Source organism: Acinonyx jubatus, chromosome D3 (assembly GCF_027475565.1).
Source record: "Acinonyx jubatus isolate Ajub_Pintada_27869175 chromosome D3, VMU_Ajub_asm_v1.0, whole genome shotgun sequence".
Lineage (NCBI taxonomy): Eukaryota > Metazoa > Chordata > Mammalia > Carnivora > Felidae > Acinonyx > Acinonyx jubatus.
Window position 1 is genome coordinate 70,769,186 of NC_069392.1, and position 20,492 is coordinate 70,789,677.

General features: G+C 36.3%; 1 protein-coding gene across 2 annotated transcripts in view; it reads left to right on the top strand.

Annotated features, from left to right (window-relative positions):
• DCC (DCC netrin 1 receptor) overlaps positions 1 to 20,492 on the top strand; it is a 1,130,837-nt gene that overhangs the window by 979,861 nt on the left and 130,484 nt on the right. For both annotated transcript variants that reach the window (XM_027068985.2, XM_027068988.2), the window contains exon 16: positions 18,816 to 18,911. In XM_027068985.2, coding sequence (XP_026924786.1) covers positions 18,816 to 18,911 — 96 coding nt within the window. The remainder of the gene's footprint in view (positions 1 to 18,815; positions 18,912 to 20,492) is intronic.

The window sequence follows — 20,492 nt, forward strand, 5'->3', positions numbered from 1 at the left end:
CAAGTACAGCTTTGAAATGTACCTAGCAGGTGGAGCCAATCCATCTGAAGTTCTAGAGTAGTTTTCTGAAGTCTTATGTCATTTTTCATAGGCATTTAGCACCTGATGAATTCTTCAGGCATTTTTTGTTATTGTTTTTCATGAATATTACAGAAGTTTGAAAGTCTACTTCCCCCCGCCCAACTTATCTGTCTCTCTTTCTCTTTTTGTGTGTCTCTTTCCCTCACATACACACACACAAAGTCTCCTTATGCTTCTTTGTCCATTGTCTCTTCTATGTGTTTTTTCTCCTCAACTGAAGTCTCCCACCTCAGCTATCCAAAGTTGCCCATAATATGGAGAGAATATATATAATTTGTGTTTTATTTAAAATATATATTGAATTGAACAGTGATAACTTCTATAGTAAATTGTCAGTAGAACAATTTATTTTCTCTGAAAATAAGTTGCCTCATATGGAAGTGTGGGCCTCCAGTGCTTTGCCTGATTCCCTAAGAGTCAGTGAACAGATGAGAATTGGTTGTTATCAGTGAGATACATTTAGAGGTACGAAAATCATAATAAATAAATTGTTCAAGATCATTAACATTATAATAACAGCAAAATAAAATTACTTGGATAAGTCTGTTCAGCTAATTAGATAGAGTTATTGGAGCATTTGTGTGTTTAGAGTTTAATGCTGTAAATCAGCAATTCTATCAACATATATCAAGTGCCAAAGAGAGAAGCAATATTGCCAATTATGGCTGAATAGAAGGAATATTAAACTTGGAATCAGAGACTTAATTTAGAATCTGGTCCTTTTTATGTTATCCAGAAGAGCAGTGACAAATAATAGAGTTTTTCTAAGCCTCAATTTCCACACTGCCAAATAAAAAAAAGCAAAACACAGGTTTCTTGAGATTATTTGGGGGATTAAAAAGTAATGTATGTAAAACCACTTACCATATATTTTTATAAAGTCTTTTTTTTTCTTTTTCTGCTTTCACAATTAGAGAAAAATCATCCCCATTTTCTCATGAGAACATAACTGCAAGTTTGGCTGGGAAATGTAATCTTTATTTTGCCAAAACATTGTCCCAGCACATGTTCATGGATTTTCTGATTGAAGAAAAAGTGGAGAATGGACAGAAGGAGAACATTACATTAGTCAGAGTTTTTTAGAGGAACAGAATGAATAGGAAATGTATATTATATATAATGCATACACACACACACACACACACACACACACACGCACACACACTCAAGCTAGAGACCTAGGAAGGTTGGTGAGCTAGTGATACAGAATTCAGGCCATCTTCAAAGGCCTGAAAATCAGGGCAGCCAGTGCCATAAATCCTAGTCCAAGAGTAAGAAAAGAGGAGCTGAAATGTCCTAACTCAACCAGTGAGACAGGAAAAAGAAGGGGGGTGAATTACTCTTTCCTCTACCTTTTGTTCTATTCAGGCACTCAATGGATTGGATGATGCCCACACACATTGCAGAGAGTAATATGTTTTGCTCAGTCCAACAGTTTGAATGCTAATATCACACACACACACACACACACACACATCCAGAAATTATGTTTAATCTGAGCACCTTGTGACCAGTCAAGTTGACACATAAAATTAACCATCACAAACACTAAGGGTTTTTCCTACTATACCATATTACAAAATGCAAAGGAACTTGGAGAGTTCTAAAATCCCAACTTTTCCGAAACATTTCCACATTAATAAGGCAAAAATAACTTGGGGGAAATATTTTTGTATTTTTTCAAATTGTCTTTTACTCTTTCTTTTTCATATGTGTTGATAATGTGATGATATCCAGATATCACATTTACCAACTTGTTTTCCTACATACATTGCTTCATAAGTTTCAAATTTTTAAATGTTAGACATAGTCTTTGAACACTTTTGTAGCCCTCCCCACATGTGTACACACACACACATACACACACACACACACATACACCCTCATCATGATGTTTCTCACATTTTTGTAAATTTTGTCCTATGCTAAATATTCAGCACTCTTTCTGAATTCTACCTTCAAGGATAAAGAAAAAGCAGCAAACTTTTCATTTCCCAAGTGAGGATTAATACTTAAAACCATGGATGGGAGCCCAGTTAGTCCATTACCAGATTTAATGGTTTTTGAAGGGATCAGTTAGAAATCATTATAGTTGATGGGTAAAGGATGAGACCAGGAATATGTGAGTGTTCTAGTATTGAGCATTTGTTAAAACAGCCATTAATCAGGTGTTAACCTTACTATTTATAATCATAAGCAAAAATGCAGTACATTAGAAATGAGCCTACTTGTTAGAATTATTCATTTGAAAATCAGTCAACCACAGACTTTCCTGACATCAAAAAGGCTGAAAGAACACTGGGTGATTGCTTAGGAAATTTATGACACCAACATGAGTATCTTTCACATTCCACAAAAGAAATACAACAAATCTTTTGCTGACAAAGCTGTAGTCATTACAGATTTTATATTTCAGTTTACGGAGGAAGAGCTTCTCTCAAGCAGATGGCTTGTTTTATCACAGGAACTTTTTCACAGGAGAATCGCTTAGGAGAAAAACTTCAAATAGATTCGGGTTGAATCCTGAGTCTACCAGATATAAGCGGTTTGACCTTGGCAAAGATATTTAATCTTTTTGAGTACCAATTTTTTACCTTTAAATTTCTTCATTTACCCATTAATTTTTCATTCAACAAACACTTTTTATGTGCTTATCACATGCCAGAAACTATGGTGGGCACTAAGGATATAAAAATAGAGAAAAGTGTCCCCTGCCTTCAGAATGAATCAGAATGCTCATCTCTTATGATGAGCATTAAATGTGTGTGCATTAAAAGAGGGAGCATGTATAAATAATTATCACTGTTCTGAATCATCCTGGTAATTATCTTATTCTCTTTTGAAAAGAACTTTCCATGGGTTGTCTCTTCTAATTTCATCCAAAGGCAGCAACTTTAGCAATATACCCAACTACTTGACTTCAGCAAAACACTTTGTCATCTAGCCAAAGATGAGTTTCATGTGTGACCTTCTTTACAGTTGTGGATGGCTGCATGACTAAGTTCTGGCCAATGAAGGAAGTAAATGTGACATTGCCATGCTCAGGCTTTGTCTCCTCCCAGAATGCATGAGCACATGTGAGTACTCAGACCCCTTTCTTTTTCTTGCTATCCACAAGATGACCAGGAATTAGAGACGGAAGTCACAGAGGATGGCAAAGTCACATGACCAGCACTGCTCTATTTTGGTCTTTCTTAATTATAACAGCTTGGTTGTATCCTAACTAACACAATATATCTGTGACATATACAGTTAAGACCTAAATATTTATTATCTTGAATGCTAGAAAGGACATCAACATGTTAACCTTCATCACTGAAAAATATTTTTTTGAAAAATATTTCTTGATTCATCTTTCAAACTGTGTTATTAAATATCTCTCTAATTCTACTTCCCTACTTTACTAATTTTTTTCTTTTAGTCAAATTATCTTATAATAATTACAGTACAAGAAAAATTGCTTATACTCACAAAGGAAAAAAAATCTTAGTCTTTGTTGGTGTCCCTTCTATTTTAAGTAATACCTAATAAAGTAAAATTCATGAACAACAAAATAATTAGAGCATTCTTTTGAAATCTGAACCCTTTATTATATTTTTACAATTTTTTAAAATTTATGTAGTCTTCAAAACACCCAGATAGTGTTGATATTTGACAAAATCGAGAAATAGTATTTAAACAAGTCCTATATCTATTTCTTTTTTTTTAATATGAAATTTATTGTCAAACTGGTTTCCATACAACACCCAGTGCTCATCCCAACAGGTACCCTCCTCAGTGCCCATCACCCACTTTCCCCTCCCTCCCACTCCCCATCAACCCTCAGTTTAATGAGAAACCTATATATATTTCTAAATTAATTTTCTAGATTTGATCTTTGCCTTCTCCATAATGCATAAAAACTTCTAAATGTAATAGGCTGAAATAAATATAACATAAAAATGAGAATATTCCTTTTAGCAGTGTAGCATTGAAAGGAGTTCACAGCATATTATGATGTTTAACCAACAGAATCAAATTTATAGAAAGAAGTGAGTGCTTCCTTATCTGGGTGACTCCTTAGGATTTTAAACACTTAGATAGTGATAGTGATGTTGACAGTGTCTTTTAGAAATATCTTTTGAAATCTCTTTTAGAAAGTACAGCATGTCCTCTTGAATTTCTTCACTGATAGAAAATTTTATTGGAAGATATAATTTAATATACCAATTAACAGTGACTCAAGGCCAAATCTTATATATAAGATGAACAATAAATTATAAAGCAATATTTCAGATGAATAAAAAAAAGCTTGAAAATGGTGAGATTATTCTTGTACTTGCATCCTATTTTAAGTTTTGTTTCTCCCATAAATGGTATATTCAAATATCCAGGAGCAAAGACCAGAGATATCTCTTGCCTTATAAATCACCTCGGGGTTAGGCCACCTTGTCTGAAGTATAATCCCAGTCTATGATTTTCAAAGGAAATGGCACTGATGGGTGTCAGAAGGAGAGAAAGTGACCAGTCCTGGAAGAATGCTTGTGTTTCTTTTTTAATCTACAGAGTCAGATCAGTTTTTATCCTCAATGTTTTTGCATAGTCCTAGAAGTGGTGAAATAGAAATGCTTTTGCTCACAGCTATACCATCAGGATGATCTTGCAGACTTTTAAGAGACAGAATAGGCATCGAAGAGAAAGTTATGACCCAAAAAAACGTGAACAAAGTTTTAATTAAATATATAATAAATAGTTATAAGAGGTGGCATTCAATACAGGTTAAAATAATAAAACAAATACCATTGATTGAATGTCAAACCAGTATCTAGTAATTTTAAAATACAGTATCAATAATACGTATATAAAATAAAGATGTTACACTTGACATTTACAGATTAAAAAAACAAAAATGGAGCTTAGAAAATTGGTCAAGAATATGTACCGTTTAAGTAATCAAACTCATTTTAAACTCAGGTATGCCTAATCCGACTGCCATGAGTTTACCACTCTGAATTTCACTTTTTAGGGTGAAATCTGACCTAGAAGGAAGAACTCTGTCCTTAGCCTTAACTCTGAGTTCAGTGGTTCTCACTGAAAGCCAGGGGCTCTGTGAATTCAGTAAGGTTATATCCAGCCACGTTCTAGGTCTGTAGCCCCTTTAGAGTTTACATGTCTAAACGTTCTCCTATAGATAGTTACCCTCTTCCTGGGTGTCACTAAGCAAGATGTCAAAGAAAGCAGCTTAACCACATGCTTGTCTCCCCACCAGTGGATAGGTTGTTACTCACTATTTCCCTTTGCCTACCATCTTTCAGCAGAATTTTCCGAACATGAAGTTGTATTACAATCAAGGTCCATTTAAGACAATCATGTATAAAACTGTCAATTATGCTCCATTTCTATATCAGTAATATAATTTAATATATTTTGCTGGGACCAAAGAGTCTATTTTGTTTCCTATTTCATTGGCTTCTTGATAGTGACATCATTATTTTACTTTTCCCATCTATCTACTGAATATTACCATTAATGCTGACATTCAGTTGACTCTTGGCTCAGCTCATTGTAAATCCATTTGATTTTGTCTAATTTGTTTCCTTCCCTCTCCTACCCACTCACCCAAGACAATCCAAGTGGGTAACTAAAACACTAGTTGATTTTCTTGGGAACTTAGGTCAGAAGCTCTATTTGTGATCAAAGAGTCTAATGCTGCATTCCTTGTACCATTTACCATCGGTAGTTATTAAATTTACCAGGTCTTTATTCTTACCTAGTTATTCTGACTTTATTCCTTTATGTTTTATTAAAGCAAGAGGTTAAAAAATGAGTTCAATTTTACAGTTACCTTAGAATTATCATTAATTTAATGTTCCTTTCTATTATTAACAAAGTTATTTTCCATCTAGTCATATTTTCTTGAGTTGAGTATATAACATAATGAGCAACAAGTCCAAATTTTAGAGCACAGAACTGAAAATTATGAGGACTTAAGAGTTTCTTAGTTATGGTAATTTTAGTGCCATGGGCATAGAAATTAATTAAGATGTATATGAGATATTGAGTCATATACAAAACAAATGCTTTATACTTACCTTTAAGTGTAATGTTTGTGTGCAACCTATTAAATTAAAGTTCAGCCCAGACTATAAAACCATAGTATGTATAGGTAGTGTTATTTCGTATTTGAAGAGAAAAATAGCAGCAGGAATGCTCACGATGAATCTGCTCCATCTGCTCTTTACATTGTCCACAAGCCCCTGGTAACCATGGCAACACCACTGGAGAGGAGGGTAAACAGAGCTACTACATAGGTATATTGTCCAACATGGAAAGCAATAACCATGTATGACTCTTTAAACTTAAATTAATCAAAATTAAATAAAATGAAAAAAGTCCGTTCCTCGGTCTCTTACATTTTAAGTGCTCAATAGCCAAATGTGACTGGTAACTACCATCCTGGATAGTATAGGTAGGAAACAGTTACATCATTAAAGAAAGTGCTATTGGACAATGCTGTTTTATAGTACTTTGTGTGTTACCTTAAATGGCGCTTAGTCTGAGATAATGAAGAAACCAGAAGCAACAGTACGTGGAGAAATGATAACTGTGGTTATAACTAAATACTTCACTAATGCATGTAGGCTGCATGTCACTTAAGTGTTTGAGTATCATCTATTTGGTATACTGGGTAATTAAAGAGCAGCATTCAGATAACAAAAGACATTACCCAGATGAAGGCAGAAACTTGAGTGAATATAAAACCTGACATATTGAGCAGGCTACTTTGATACACACACACACATACGCGCGCGCGCACACACACACACACACACACACACACAGTCTTAGACACTTATTGAATGAAAAAGCAAAATCAAAATATAAAATAACAGTCCCCATGACATATGCTAGTGTACCGTGTTAGGGGAAAATCAAATGGTATTTATATGATATTGATGTGCCTCACTAAAAAGTAAAAATTTTAATTTGGGCTCTACTTAAAATGATGCATGGTGAAGTCCCCAAATTACTTCTGGTTGTGTCTTTATTTCTACTTTTCCATTTCAAAGAGAGTGCGAACTATTTGGAGCCTCTTGCCCATCCTGTCTTATTCAGTCTTTATCCTGCAGTGACCCATGGACAGTAGGACAGACCTGGCTTTGAATTTAAGCACTGTTTCTTAATGAGTTCTATGACCATCACTAAACCTGAACTTTCTCATCTCTAGAGTGGGGACATCACTGTATCCATCTCTTAGGGTTCCTGTGAAGATAAGCATGATAGAGCATGGTAGGTTGGTATCCCCTGCACCAAATGCTCACAAACCAGGACTCAAGGCATTATTGTAACACCTACTCTTTTTCCCCAGCACCTATGTATTCATATGCTTATCAGCCTTTCTCTTCATATCTTCTGCTTTCTATTTTTTTCTACTTCCTTATTCCCCTCACCCCTCCTTGGAACTCAAAGGAATGAATCAGGAGAGTCAGAAGAGAATGAGCCCAGGAAGTAAAGAAAAAGGAGAAAGGAAGTAGGAAGAGAGGAAGGAATGGCAAGCATTTGTAAAAGGGAAAGATACGCTTCCTCTTTCAGTTCCTAACCAAAAAAAACTTTAATGTATTTTATTCTTTCTTTATGCTAGGGAATCAGTTTGACTTTTAAACCAAAGTAATGATTTGTTTCCTTGAATTAACTAATAGGTGAACAGTATTTTTGTTTTTTTTTTAAGTCCTTAGGTGGTCATACAATATTAACTACTTGTCTTTTATCTAATTCATTCTTTTCTTCAAGAAATATGAACACCAAGAGGAAAACTTTTATGTGTTTGATTATGTTGTCTCTGGAAATTTCCTAATGTAACGCTTTGTTGAGAAATTATTTCATTACGTCCTCCATTAGTAAGCTGCTTGTAGTGCTTCATAACCTAAGCATTTGCTCCATCACCTCTCCGACTCTGAGTGCTCTCTGCCAAAGCATAGCTCACTAACTAGAGCAGGTGAAAAATGTTTATTCTGCTCTAGTTGGTGACTGAAAGTTGCCCTGCAGAATGGTCACAGAAAACCTCAGACCTCGTTGCCCGAGCACTATGGAGGAGCACGCCTGAGCACGTGGAAGACATTCAGTTCCACCTGTATCGTCTCTGGTTGAGATGAAAGCAAATGGACGCCAGCCTCATCATTTCTAAAATGGAAATGATTACCCCTGCCCTATCCACTTTGGGATATTGCTGACTACTTGATTTAAAAAAATATTTTTTAAATCAAAGCACTGTATACATGAAACAGCTTGCTTTTCTTCAGTGTGATGCAAGATACTGCATCAATTTGGTATGATTCCCAAGGTAGAGCCAACCAATAACTCTAAGAAGATAATCTCTAGTATGAGCCTAATTAACCTCAAGACAACTAGTTAATTCAGTGGGGAAAAAATAGGAAACCGGTTATTTGGAAGAGTATCTGGAGGAGTAGATGCACTGCTTTTCCAAGACTTAAAGTAAGTGCTCACCATACCACAGGTTATTTATATACAATTCTTACACGAAGACCAAATCCTATCTGTTTTATCAGTGACGCCACTTCCTCCCTATACCAAACAAGACAGAACCAGAAATTTTTCTCTCCCTCCTTGACTTCTTAGTCCCAGCAATAAGTTCATCTCACTGTCGGACTCAAAATCTTGGAGTCATTCTTGATTTTTCCCTTTCCCCGCACAGCTACAAAGTATATTATTCACACCCATCTTTTTTCTCTTCATTTGTACTAAACCACTCCAGGCCAGACCCTTGTGATTTTTGTCTGGACAATTACAGTAGCGTCTGAGGTATACCCACTTTCAACCTCTTTTCATCTTTCCTGGACCACATGGTTCTAAGGATTTAATATCCCTAACGGCCCAATTCAAAATGTGTAAAAAATGTTCAAGCTGCCACCTCTTCTTGTAAAAGGCAAGTAGTGCAGAGTGTAAGAGGCTGAACTTTAGAATTAAAAATTATCCCCTATACTTATAAAAGGGGGATAATTATTCTTCCATTCAACAAATATTAATTGAGTACTTACTACATGTCAGACACTGGATTAAGGTACAGATTACATAAAATAAGGGATGTGGGTTAGTCAAGAAAGCACCTAATTAGGCACCCAATAAATGTTAGTACCAGGAAGAGAAGAAACTGTTGCTGTCTTTAAGCTTTGCTCCTAGCGTGTGTGATGCTACCACCACTATGAGCTTGCACTTGTTTATTCCACGCTTTCTTCTCAACCTTTCGTCACCAGAAGATTCAGCAAAACTGTCGTCTTCTCCACAAAGCCTCTCTGATTCTAGAACACTCTACTGTGATGGTTTTTAAGCTTCCAACACAGCTTCTTCATTAAAATATTCCTCAAATGGCCAGTGTCAGAAAGACGAGAGATACCAAATGCTGGCATGGATGTGGAGAGAAGGGAATACTTCTGCAATGTTGGTAGAACTGTCAGTTGTACAGCCACAATGAAAAACAGAATGGAGGATCTTCAAGACATTAAAAATAGAATTACCATATTATCCAGCAATTCTACTTCTGGAATATATCCAAAAGAAATGAAAACGCTAACTCAAAACAATCTATGTAATAGCATTGCTTACTGCCCCCTCCTGCCATGTTCATAATGGCATTATTTACCATAGCCAAGACAAGGAAATAATCTAAGTGCCCATATTATTATTCAGCCATAAAAAATGAGGAAATTCTACCATTTGCAACAACATGGATGGCCCTTGAGACATGCTAGATGAACGAAGTCTGACAAAGACAAATATTATATGATCTCATTTACATTTGGAACCTTAAAAAAAGCTCATGAAAAAGATGGGGCACCTGGGTGGCTCCGTTGGATAAGCGTCCGACTTCGGCTCAGGTCATGATCTCACCATTCATGAGCTTGAGCCCCGCGTTGGGCTCTGTGCTGACAGCTCAGAGCCTGGATCCTGCTTCCAAGTCTGTGTATCCCTCTCTCTGTCTTTCTGCCCCTCTCCCACTCGTTCTCTCTCTCTCTCTCTCTCTCTCTCTCTCTCAAAAATAAATAAACATTAAACAAAAATTTAAAAAAAGAGATCAGACTTGTGGTCACCATAGGAAAAGAGTAGGGGAGGAGGCATTGGAAGAAGATGGTCAAAAGGTATAAACTTCTAGTTATAAGATAAATATGTACTAGGGATGTTACATACCACATGATGACTAGAACTAAGGCTGCTGTAGGATATCCAGGAAAGTCGTTAAGAGAATAAATCCTAAGAGCTCTCATCACAAGGAGATTTTATTTTCCTTTTTTTCTTTTTTTTTTGTTGTATCTACATGAGATGGATGTTAGCTGAACCTATATGTTAATCATTTCACAATATGTATAAGTCATGTCATCATGCTATATGGCTTCAACTTATGCAATAATATGTATCAATTACTTCTTAATAAAACGGGAAAAAAGAAGAAAAGTCATCAATGCAAATAAGGGCTTTTTTTTTCCATAATCTTTCCATAATCTTTCTAGGGTATACCTAGAAAACTTAAAATGTCTCTTAAACACAGAAGATGCTCAGTGATAGTTCATAAATGAATAAATGAATGAATGAAGAATAATTGAATATGAATTTGCAAGTGAGAAGGGGAATTGTTGCACAATCTCTTTGGACTAGTTTTTCATGAACCTGCAAGTATCAGAAAATGCAAGTTGGAATCAAGAAATCTGAATTCTACATTGAGATTGATTAAGGGCTTGCTGTTTAGACTTCATGAAATAATGTAACCTTGCTGTGTCTCATACATTCATCAATTCAGCAAATTTTTGTTAAGCATCTTCTATCTGCCAAGCAAGAAAACATTTCCTACAAAGTTTGTTTTTACCTAACTTCTTTCCTGGTGATAGACTTTGGTAGGTTAAAAAAAAATTCTCTTAACTCTTCTTTTTGGACTCAAATACTCACACAGACTAGCTGAGTATCTGGTATTACAAGACTGGTTAATAAGCAAGTCATAGTATAATCTGACCATTCTTTGGACAATGTTACTAGAAAAGGAAAAACAAAATGAAACAAACCAAAATCTTCATAAGGGTGCTGGTTAGATTAGCTATTAATTAAATTTGCAAAGAAGTATATGTAATGAAGTAGAATTGAGTATTGAATATATTATATAAATTGCATCTTTCTCGAATATGAATTACTCATCCTTTTAACAGATCAATGCAATCAGCTCTATTTGCTATACACCCATTATACTTAATTAAATGGTTCAAGTCCAGTGGGGTCAAAGGTGTCCAATAACATTTACCATCTGACAGCAATCCAGTGGCCTGTACTCTATGCATGTGGTAGCCTGGTTCACGGCAATGAGCAGGCTTCTGCATTAGGAAAACAGCTACCACTCTAATTTTCTCTAATTGACTTGTTGGCAGTGCTAATGGGGAGGGCAAAAGATGCAGGGACATGAAGACTGGGCCCCGACAAGCACTTGGCATGGATAGGTCCACTGATGAAGTACATAATCTATAATGAATGAAGGACTGCAACCTGTCAATCTGGCACGTGCCAGTGGCATTTAATTCACACCAAATATTAATTAAAAATAATGATGTTCTTCTCACTGGCTTTTGTTACCAAGTACAGCATCTTGGTTTAGTCCCTGAGGAGCTTTCCACAGATCTTTTGACTCAGTCCCTCAACCCCAGAGAGCCATTCATCTCACTACCTTCAGGAAAGCCTCAACAAAAGGTCTTAGAATAATGGGTCTCTCACCTACCAAGTGTGTAGGGAAGGAGAACCAAGAATTCTCTCTATTACCCATCCCTTGTCTTTACAACCCTTATAATCAGTAAATGTGCATTTATTCACTTTTTTTTTGTAGCCACAACGAAGATACTGGTTAGTAGCCATGTGTTTTAGATTCTCAAAGAGTTATTAAGTATTTTTCAGCCTTCTTTTTCCCAATCCAATGTATTCTGTAAGAAAAGTTGGCCAAATAGTGATAAAAATCTGATCAACAATTTGAAATCTGTGTAACCATTCAAATTTTCCAGAATTAAAAATAATTCCCATGGATATCCACCAAAATCCAAGTTATTTTAGTATGATTCGATCAAAGTGAATTGAAATGAGAAAATACTACTATACTTTATTTTCCAGAGGCAACTGATACATTTTCAAGCCATGTATCTGCATCATTTCAATAAAGCCAAAAAATAAATTTGTTGTCATAATTGTCATTAAATGTATTCCTTAACAATGGGGTCTGACCACAATTAATGGTTAATTCATTTGCAATTCATTATGGTATTAAATGTGTTTAACTCATTTGATTCTTCTATAGAGGGAGCAATTCTAGACAATTCTTTTGTGATTTACTGGTTTTAAAGTGTAAGAGCTCTGAGCATGTGCAGAAAAATAGCTCCACATTGTCCTCTAGTGGTGTACTAGTAAATGGCACTCTCCTTTTGCATGGGGAGAAAACCCTTCTCTGTTGCTCCCAGCATCTTTTCCCCTCAACACAAACTCAAAGGAGATGCCAATATCACAATGGAAAAGGGGATCAAGGCATTATATCCCACTATCCACTATTAAACAATAACTGAATATTTCTGTTATTGGTGTTCAGGCTAATTCAGTTTTGGATCAAGATTTGTGGGGGCATGAAAATTTCCTATTGCATCCTGAGGAGATCCAGGTGCAGTTTCATAAAAGCACTATACAGAGACCAGAGACAGTCCAAAAGATGTAAATGAGCAGGTAGAATATGAAGAAAATAAAGGAAATATTGGTTTTTTTCATTAAAAGAAAAAAAAAGTAGACAAAAAGGGTTGTGGAGTTGACCTAGGTCTTTTATTTCTTTGGTAGCTCTATGTTACTTTATAAAAGTCAGTTAACTTACCTGGTCCTTAAATTGCTAACTGAAAACAGGAAAAGACCAGACCAAATCCTCTCCAGGACTGCTAGCTCTGAACTATATTCTTATGCCAGTGACAACTCCATTGCAAATCTGTTTACCTCTCCCAAGGCTAAGCCAATACCACATTTTACTTAAATTTAAGCTAGCTATCCCCTAGGATGTGCACAGCATAGTTGGGGTCTGTGGAAATTGGCAATTTTGTAATTCATTAATCCAACAGCTAGGAAATTATAAAAGTTCAGACTCTTTGCTGGCATATCCATGGCTAGACATTAAGTGGGGGAAGTTGCCATTACTCAGATTACCAGAGACTTGTAAGCAAGTGTCAGTATTGAAATGACAGTTATGTCACATTTACTATGGGGGAGGTTAAGAAATGATGAGTACTGCTCAAAAGCCGTAGCAGCTAGATGAGGTACTGGTATTGTTATAATTCAGATTGAGATAAAAATCCAAACCAGTAAACTTGAGAATGAACCAGGTAAGATGCATTTTTTTCTCTTAAATGAGACATAACATGCACTCCAAAAGGCAGAAAGCCAATGGTGCACAAAAGCTATGGAGGCTTTCGGAGTATGTTTTCTAAGGAGGTATAAACTGGGTAGTTGGGAGGTGGGGACCAAGAGGTGAAGGCATGAATGCGATGTCCCAAAAACCATGCTAACAGCTTCAGCTGTTAACTCTGAGCAGGAAGTGAACAGCCTCTGATCAAGTCAGACAGCCTTCACTCTGAATTCCAAATGGAGAAGTCAACATAAAACAATCATACCTAATCACTTTGCATAAATGAGATTTGCTTTATTATTTTATTTCACACTCCTTACTTCCTTAGTATAGTTTCTACTTTGTTGCTGTTGATCTTATGGTTCACATGTTAACTAAGGAAGCCCAGACTTCATCATTTATTTTTCCATGAATAGGTGTAGATTTGCATGTAGTTGTATATATAGGAATCTGAGTTTATAGATTTGTGGCCTACCTTTCATACGCTGATAGGCTAGAAGACTGCCTTCCACATGCTAATAACAGCTTAGAGTGGTGGCTCCATTCCTTAGGTGAATTACTTAGATGAATTACTGTCAAGCATCCTCTCTGCCCTATTGTATCTCACACCTTGTGACTAAATCTCTCTCTCTCTCTCTCTCTCTCTCTCTCTCTCTCTCTCTCTCTCCTCTCTCTGCCTTTCTCCTTTTCTCTCTCCTTCAGATTTAAAAAGTCAAACCAAGCCAAACCAAACAAGAATCAAAACCCTAATTCCCAAGCACATGAGTTTTGGAATTATTAACCTCTTCCTCACTCCCTTGATAAATACATAGATAAATGCAAATATATACTATATGTGTATAATGTAAAACCAAATGCAATTTTACCCACAAAAAGGCAATTATATAGGGTTTGAACATAATGTAATCGTTTACATTGTAATTGTGCAGATAAGTCACGTGTATGAAATCAGACGTTGTCTCCATTTCAATAACCATAAAGGATGCTTTTCCTACTAGAAAAGTATTTTTGCTGACACATCTAACTGCATTTTTAACATACGCCTTTTTCCTGAGTTTTTTTCTATTTTCTATTATCCTTCCATCTCTAAATCCTACCCATATCCTCAAGCCCTAGTTCCAAGTCCATTATCTGCCAAGAAGTCTTTGATGACCCAGTCCTTCACTAATTTTCCAGTCCTCTAAACTCACATAGCATTCACAAGTAGTGTCATATACTGTACTGCTTAATTTTATGCAATCTTTCATTGTTCATTGTTTTCTCTGCCCAGAATTATGGTTGCAAACTGACAACAGAGGTGTATCTTTTATAAATAATCTTGTATCTCCAAGAGTATTTATCACTGTTGACCGATTACTTTCTTATTAGTAAACTAGGTTCACAGCAAAAATTAATAAATAAGTATCCTCTTTTGTAGGGGAAGCAATTCACTTAATTGAAGCCCTTTGACTACATTAAACATAATTTTATTCTATTCCTCTTGCTATATTGTGGCTCATTGTGGTTTGGAATGTCAATATCTTGAATGCTAATATTTAGGTTACATAAAATTTCATGAAGAAAAAGTCATCTAATCAATTTTCAAAGAACACTGTCAGAGATAAATTCACTTATTTTTTTAAGGTGTTTATTTATTTTGAGAGAGAACATGAGCTGGGAAAGGGCAGAGAGAGAGGGAGAGAGATAGAACCTCAAGCAGACTCTCCTCTGTCAGCCGAGAGCCCAATGCAGGGCTCAAACTCTGGAACCAAACCATGAGATGATGACCTGAGCCGAAACCAAGAGTCAGACACTCAACTGAATGAATCACCAGGGTGCCCCTAAATTCACTCATTTTTAAAGCTTTTTTAAATTGTTAAATAAAAGACAGATAAAGAAAACTACATGCAACAAATATATAGCTTAATGAATTATCATTAGTTGGACTGAACTGTTTCTTTGCTCTATTCCTGCAAACTGGCATTTGAATCTAGAGGTTTGATCAGACTAAGTAGATTCCATCCTTTGGCAAGACTCTAGAGGGAGGGAGTTCTTTTATTCGGAGATACGTAGTGCCTAGATATCTGTATTTTATCTTAGCCATCACAAATACTAATGCCCATATCCTTTTGTTCATTAGAGCTGCAAAATAGTAATATTTGAATTCTATCATTGGGTTTTTACTTGTTAGTTAGAATGAGATTATAAATGGATGCTTCCCCTCACACTCTGTTGGTTACACAGTCATAGAGTTTATTTAAGAAATACATAATGTTTGATCCTTTACCTAATTTTCAAGATAACAATTTGGTTATCTGTCAACCTCAGAAGTCACCGACTTTTATTATTTATTATTTATTTATTTAAGTTGATTTATTATGAGAGAGAGAGTGTGTGCACATGCAGGGGAGACGCAGAGAGAAAGGGAGAGAGAAAATCCCAAGCAAGCTCTGCAAAGTCAGCACAGAGCCTGTCAGGGGGCTCAAGCTCATGAACTATGAGATCATGACATGAGCTGAAGCCAAGAGTCAGATGCTTAACCGACTGAGGTGCCCCACTTTTGTTATTTTTTTAAATATCTTTATGAATTCATACATTCACATGTATTTGCTGGGTTTCAATTCACTGCAACTCTTACCTTTATTGAATCTCAGATTGTCTTCATCTTTGGTCTGCTGGAGCCTCTTCAATTTGATTCCTGAATCCATTTGACATGAGCCTATTAGTCTTTGGTCGCTTCCTGTCTGGTTACATCAACATGTTTCAGGCTCAATTGATATGCATCCTACCTCAGCCCAGGAATCAACCAGGTTTTCAAGAACCCCTTGTTTCTTGAAGTGCAAAAAAGTATTTTTCTCAAAATCCTAATCGGGACATTAGGGGTGCTAACAAGCACCCCTACTGACAATATCTCTAGACTTCTTCAGTGGGTAGAACTACAACAGAGAGAAAATGCCTTTTGAGTTTAAACTGAGTTTTTCCAATTAAATTTTAGAAACATAAGACTTTATATACTTCTTCTATTTTACATCAGTGTGTCCTTTAATCCACACTAATTTTCTGGTTCTTAAGGACACGGGATGATAGGATTATAATTTCTCATGATTATTCATTTGCTTTATCCAATATTGCATTAGTCTCAGCATAACAAGAATAATGGTATCACCAGGAATAATAATTATCGAAACATTTATTTTTGCATACAGTACCCCTATTCTTCCTTAGTTTTGACTTATTATAGACTAGCTACAGTGTCAGAACATGTAGTCATTACAAAAATAAAATCTTCTCCTTTTAACTCTCACCTCGTCTTAGTTCCTAGCATTTGTTGTTCACCAGTTAACTATTGGGTTGCATCTCCCTTGGTCATTTAGGATGTCGAAAGCTCATTTTCTAGTAGCTCTCAGGATCAAGGAAGCAACATTCCCTGGTTGCATATATGTTGATACCAGCTTGGGTGTGCCATCATGTTTAAAGTTAACTTTTGCTAACTATAAAATCCTTGAATTACATTTTCTTACCTTGAATATCTCAAATAAATCACTTCAATTCCCTCTGGCATAAAATGGGACTGTGCAAAAGTCTGATCATAATTTAATTGTCCTCTGATAGGTCATGTATTATTTCTGTCCAGATGCCTAAAAGATTTTTTTTAACTCCCCAAACATTTCTTGAATTCCACTCTTTTGTATTTGCTCCATTGTCTTTCTTTGGTTTTCTTTTTCATCAGTTAGAACTGCATTACTCATCAGTTAGAACTTCCTTCTGTTCATCACTCTCTCCTGAATTCTATTTTACTCTCTCTTCGTTTCTTTTTGTTTTGTGTTTGTTTTTCCTTGAGCTTGTTTGTTCATTAGTCACGCTTTATTTTGAAAATTATGTTTTTACTTACCTATTCTTTCTTGAGTTATGCCACCTCACTTCTATTTTTTTTCTAATTCTAATTTATGTTACTCTTGAATATCTGGCATCTAATTTTCTTAATGTGGTTTAGCTCATTTTGAAATAGTCAATCACAGGTGTGACCTACTTTCCTTGTGTATTTTCAATCCCTTTTTGGGAGTGTGCTTGTCTATAGAAGTGGCATTCTCCTCATTTTATTTTGTAAGGCATTTAACCTCAACAGACTTTTGTTGTTTGCTTGCTTTCATGTGACCTGTTTCCCTATGTTCCCTATGTTCCTGTTTAATGTGCTTTTCTAAATCCACACAGCTCCTTCTGTTGCTTTCATTGGGCCAGAGCTCAGGACTCTGTAAATTGTAGCCTGTGGGTCACATCTGGCCCAGGTCCTATTTTTGTTTGGACCCCACTGAACTAACAATGGTTTTTACATTTTTGAAGAGTTGTAAACAACCAACCAAACAAACAAACACGGGTGAATACATGACAGAGACAATGCGATCTGTAAAGCTAAAAATTTGCTATCTGGGCCCTTTACGAGACAAGTTGGCCAACCCCTGATACACACTGAAAACTGTATGGCAACTTGCTTTCTAAGTTTTCATGATTATTCCTCTCCCCTACTTTTATCTAGACTTTCTCTTCCCTTTCATTTCTGTTACTTCTGTCTGCTCAGATTGTAACTCTGTACCCAGTACTTTGTCCCCAGCATAAGTCCTGTTCTGGAGAGGAGATATTCCAAGCTACTTTTGAGTATTTGTATTTACTCAGATTGGTTATCAGATTGGTTATGTTATCAGATTGGTCTTCTGCATTTTCTAGCATTAGGTGATGGTTATTTTAGAATTACCCTGTTTTCAGGTTTGATGCTTCCCTCTGATTTCTCCTACATAGCTGCTGATAACATGCAAGTCCTAAGGTTGGTGGTCGTTTGTCCACATCCAGTTTTATTTCAGAGTTTGAGAGTATATACAGCTAGCTCATCACCTACTTTTGCTGTAATTATCCAGATGCTTTTGGTTTTCTATCTAGTCATTCAGTCTCTCTCTCTTTTTTTATGTTTATTTATTTTTGAGAGAGACAGAGAGAGAGAGGGAGGGGCAGAGAGAGGGAGACACAGAATCCAAAGCAGGCTTCATGCTCTGAGCTGTCAGCACAAAGCCGGATGTGGGGCTCAAACTCATGAAACGTGAGATCATGACCTAAGCAGAAATCAGATGCTTAATTGACTGAACCACCCAGACACCCCCATTCAGTCTCTTTTTTTGTGGAGATTCAGGAAGATCAAAAACTGTATTGTCACCACTGCCACCTAGTTCCCAGAAGCAAACTCACTCATTTTTAAGCAACAGTTTACTTAATAGATCATATTAAATTGTATTGGGGGAAAATGTTTATCCTGGATATTTCAGTACACTAAATAAATCAACATGTTTATTTTCTTTCTGTTTTTCTTCAGAGTCAAGTTCCCATTATGTCATCTCCCTAAAAGCTTTTAACAATGCAGGAGAAGGAGTTCCTCTTTATGAAAGTGCCACCACCAGATCTATAACAGGTAAGCTAAAATAGTTAATCCTCTCGTGACAAGGTAGTCAGTGTTTGAGTTGTTTTGGCAAAAACAAAACCAAACGCCTAAAGCAAAATAAAACAAAATACAAAGAAAAAAAAAAAAACAAAATGTATGTAGTCATGTTCTGAGCCTTATGAGTATGTGTGTGTGTGTGTGTGTGTCTGTGTGTGTCTGTGTGTTTGGATATACATGTATACACATATACACGCACATATTTCATTATTTTCTTGGTTTTCAAAATTGAGAGGAAGTCAGTCTATAAATTAGTATGTGGGCTTCGAGGATAGGGATCTCTTCTTCTCTGTCTTCTTCAATAGCTCATACTTTGATTCCTCAATACCACTCTTCATTCTCCTGAGCATTTTGTTTCATCTTGCAGATCAGCACAATTTAGGCAGGAAAGTTTCCACATAAAAGCCACCAAATGCCCAGATGGCCACATGCTTCTCTACAGAGGATCCTTCAAGCTAATATGACAAGGAAGGACTGACCTCCTGGGACTGGTTTGGACTAGGCTGAGTCATACAGGTGGCCTTTCCCTGAACCAGGAACTACAGGTCACTCTAACAGTGCCCAGAGCATCATGACATTGGAAGTACTTGCTGCTTCTGAGGTTTAACACCTCTAGGAATTCTTATGTGAGTTGGAGTGTAAAGGCAGCACACAAGAGAAAAAGAGCCCAAGGAACTCAGAAAGGAGTGAGATCCAGGACATTTATGGAGACTATTTGTGGAGTAAGGCTGGACTTACTCAAAAATAGAATAAGTACAAGGCACCGGGGTGGCTCAGTGGGTTAAGTGTCCAACTCTTGATCTCAGCTCATGTCTTGATCTCAGGGTTGTAAGTTCAAGCCCCACATTGGGCTCCATGTTGGACATGAAACCTGCTTTTAAAAAATAGAATTAAGTACCCCTTTATTCTGTTCAGAATCACTAGATTCTGGGGGGAGCTGTTCAGAGTCACTAGAAAGTCACACAATCACCTCCAAGAGCCTTATGTCTAAAATCTGAAAGTAAAACTCAAGAGGTCCATCTTTTTAATGAACACTTCGATCCTGCCCCCTTTCAAAACTCACGAGCCTCAGACCTCATTTAACTCATCAGCTATCTTCACCTTAATGAGAATAAAGGATCTGAGAGCAGGACTTCATAGCAAGAACTGAAGGACATGGAAAATTACTAGATGCCTCCTGACAAGGAGAAATAAATCAAAATAGAATAAATAGTGGGATCTTTTGCTACCCCCTAAATGTATGTAAACTTTGTACAGTTTATTTTCCAAACTCATGATCTTCTTTCATAGACTATCTTAAGAATACACAGTTGTAAAATGAATTCATATGATGGTTCCCAGAATATACCATCACTTTATTGATTTCAACCAGATTTTCTTGTAAGGCAAAGTTGTTATTCCACAGTCTCCTTGAATCTTTCAAGGTCTATGACCTGCCTAACGTGGTATGCAAAATTTGGGGTATGTGTCAATATATTCATTTATCTAGGGAGACCGTTTAGGTCTCTCATTGTGTTACCCAAGGGACTCGTGTCTCCCCAGAAGGGCACATAA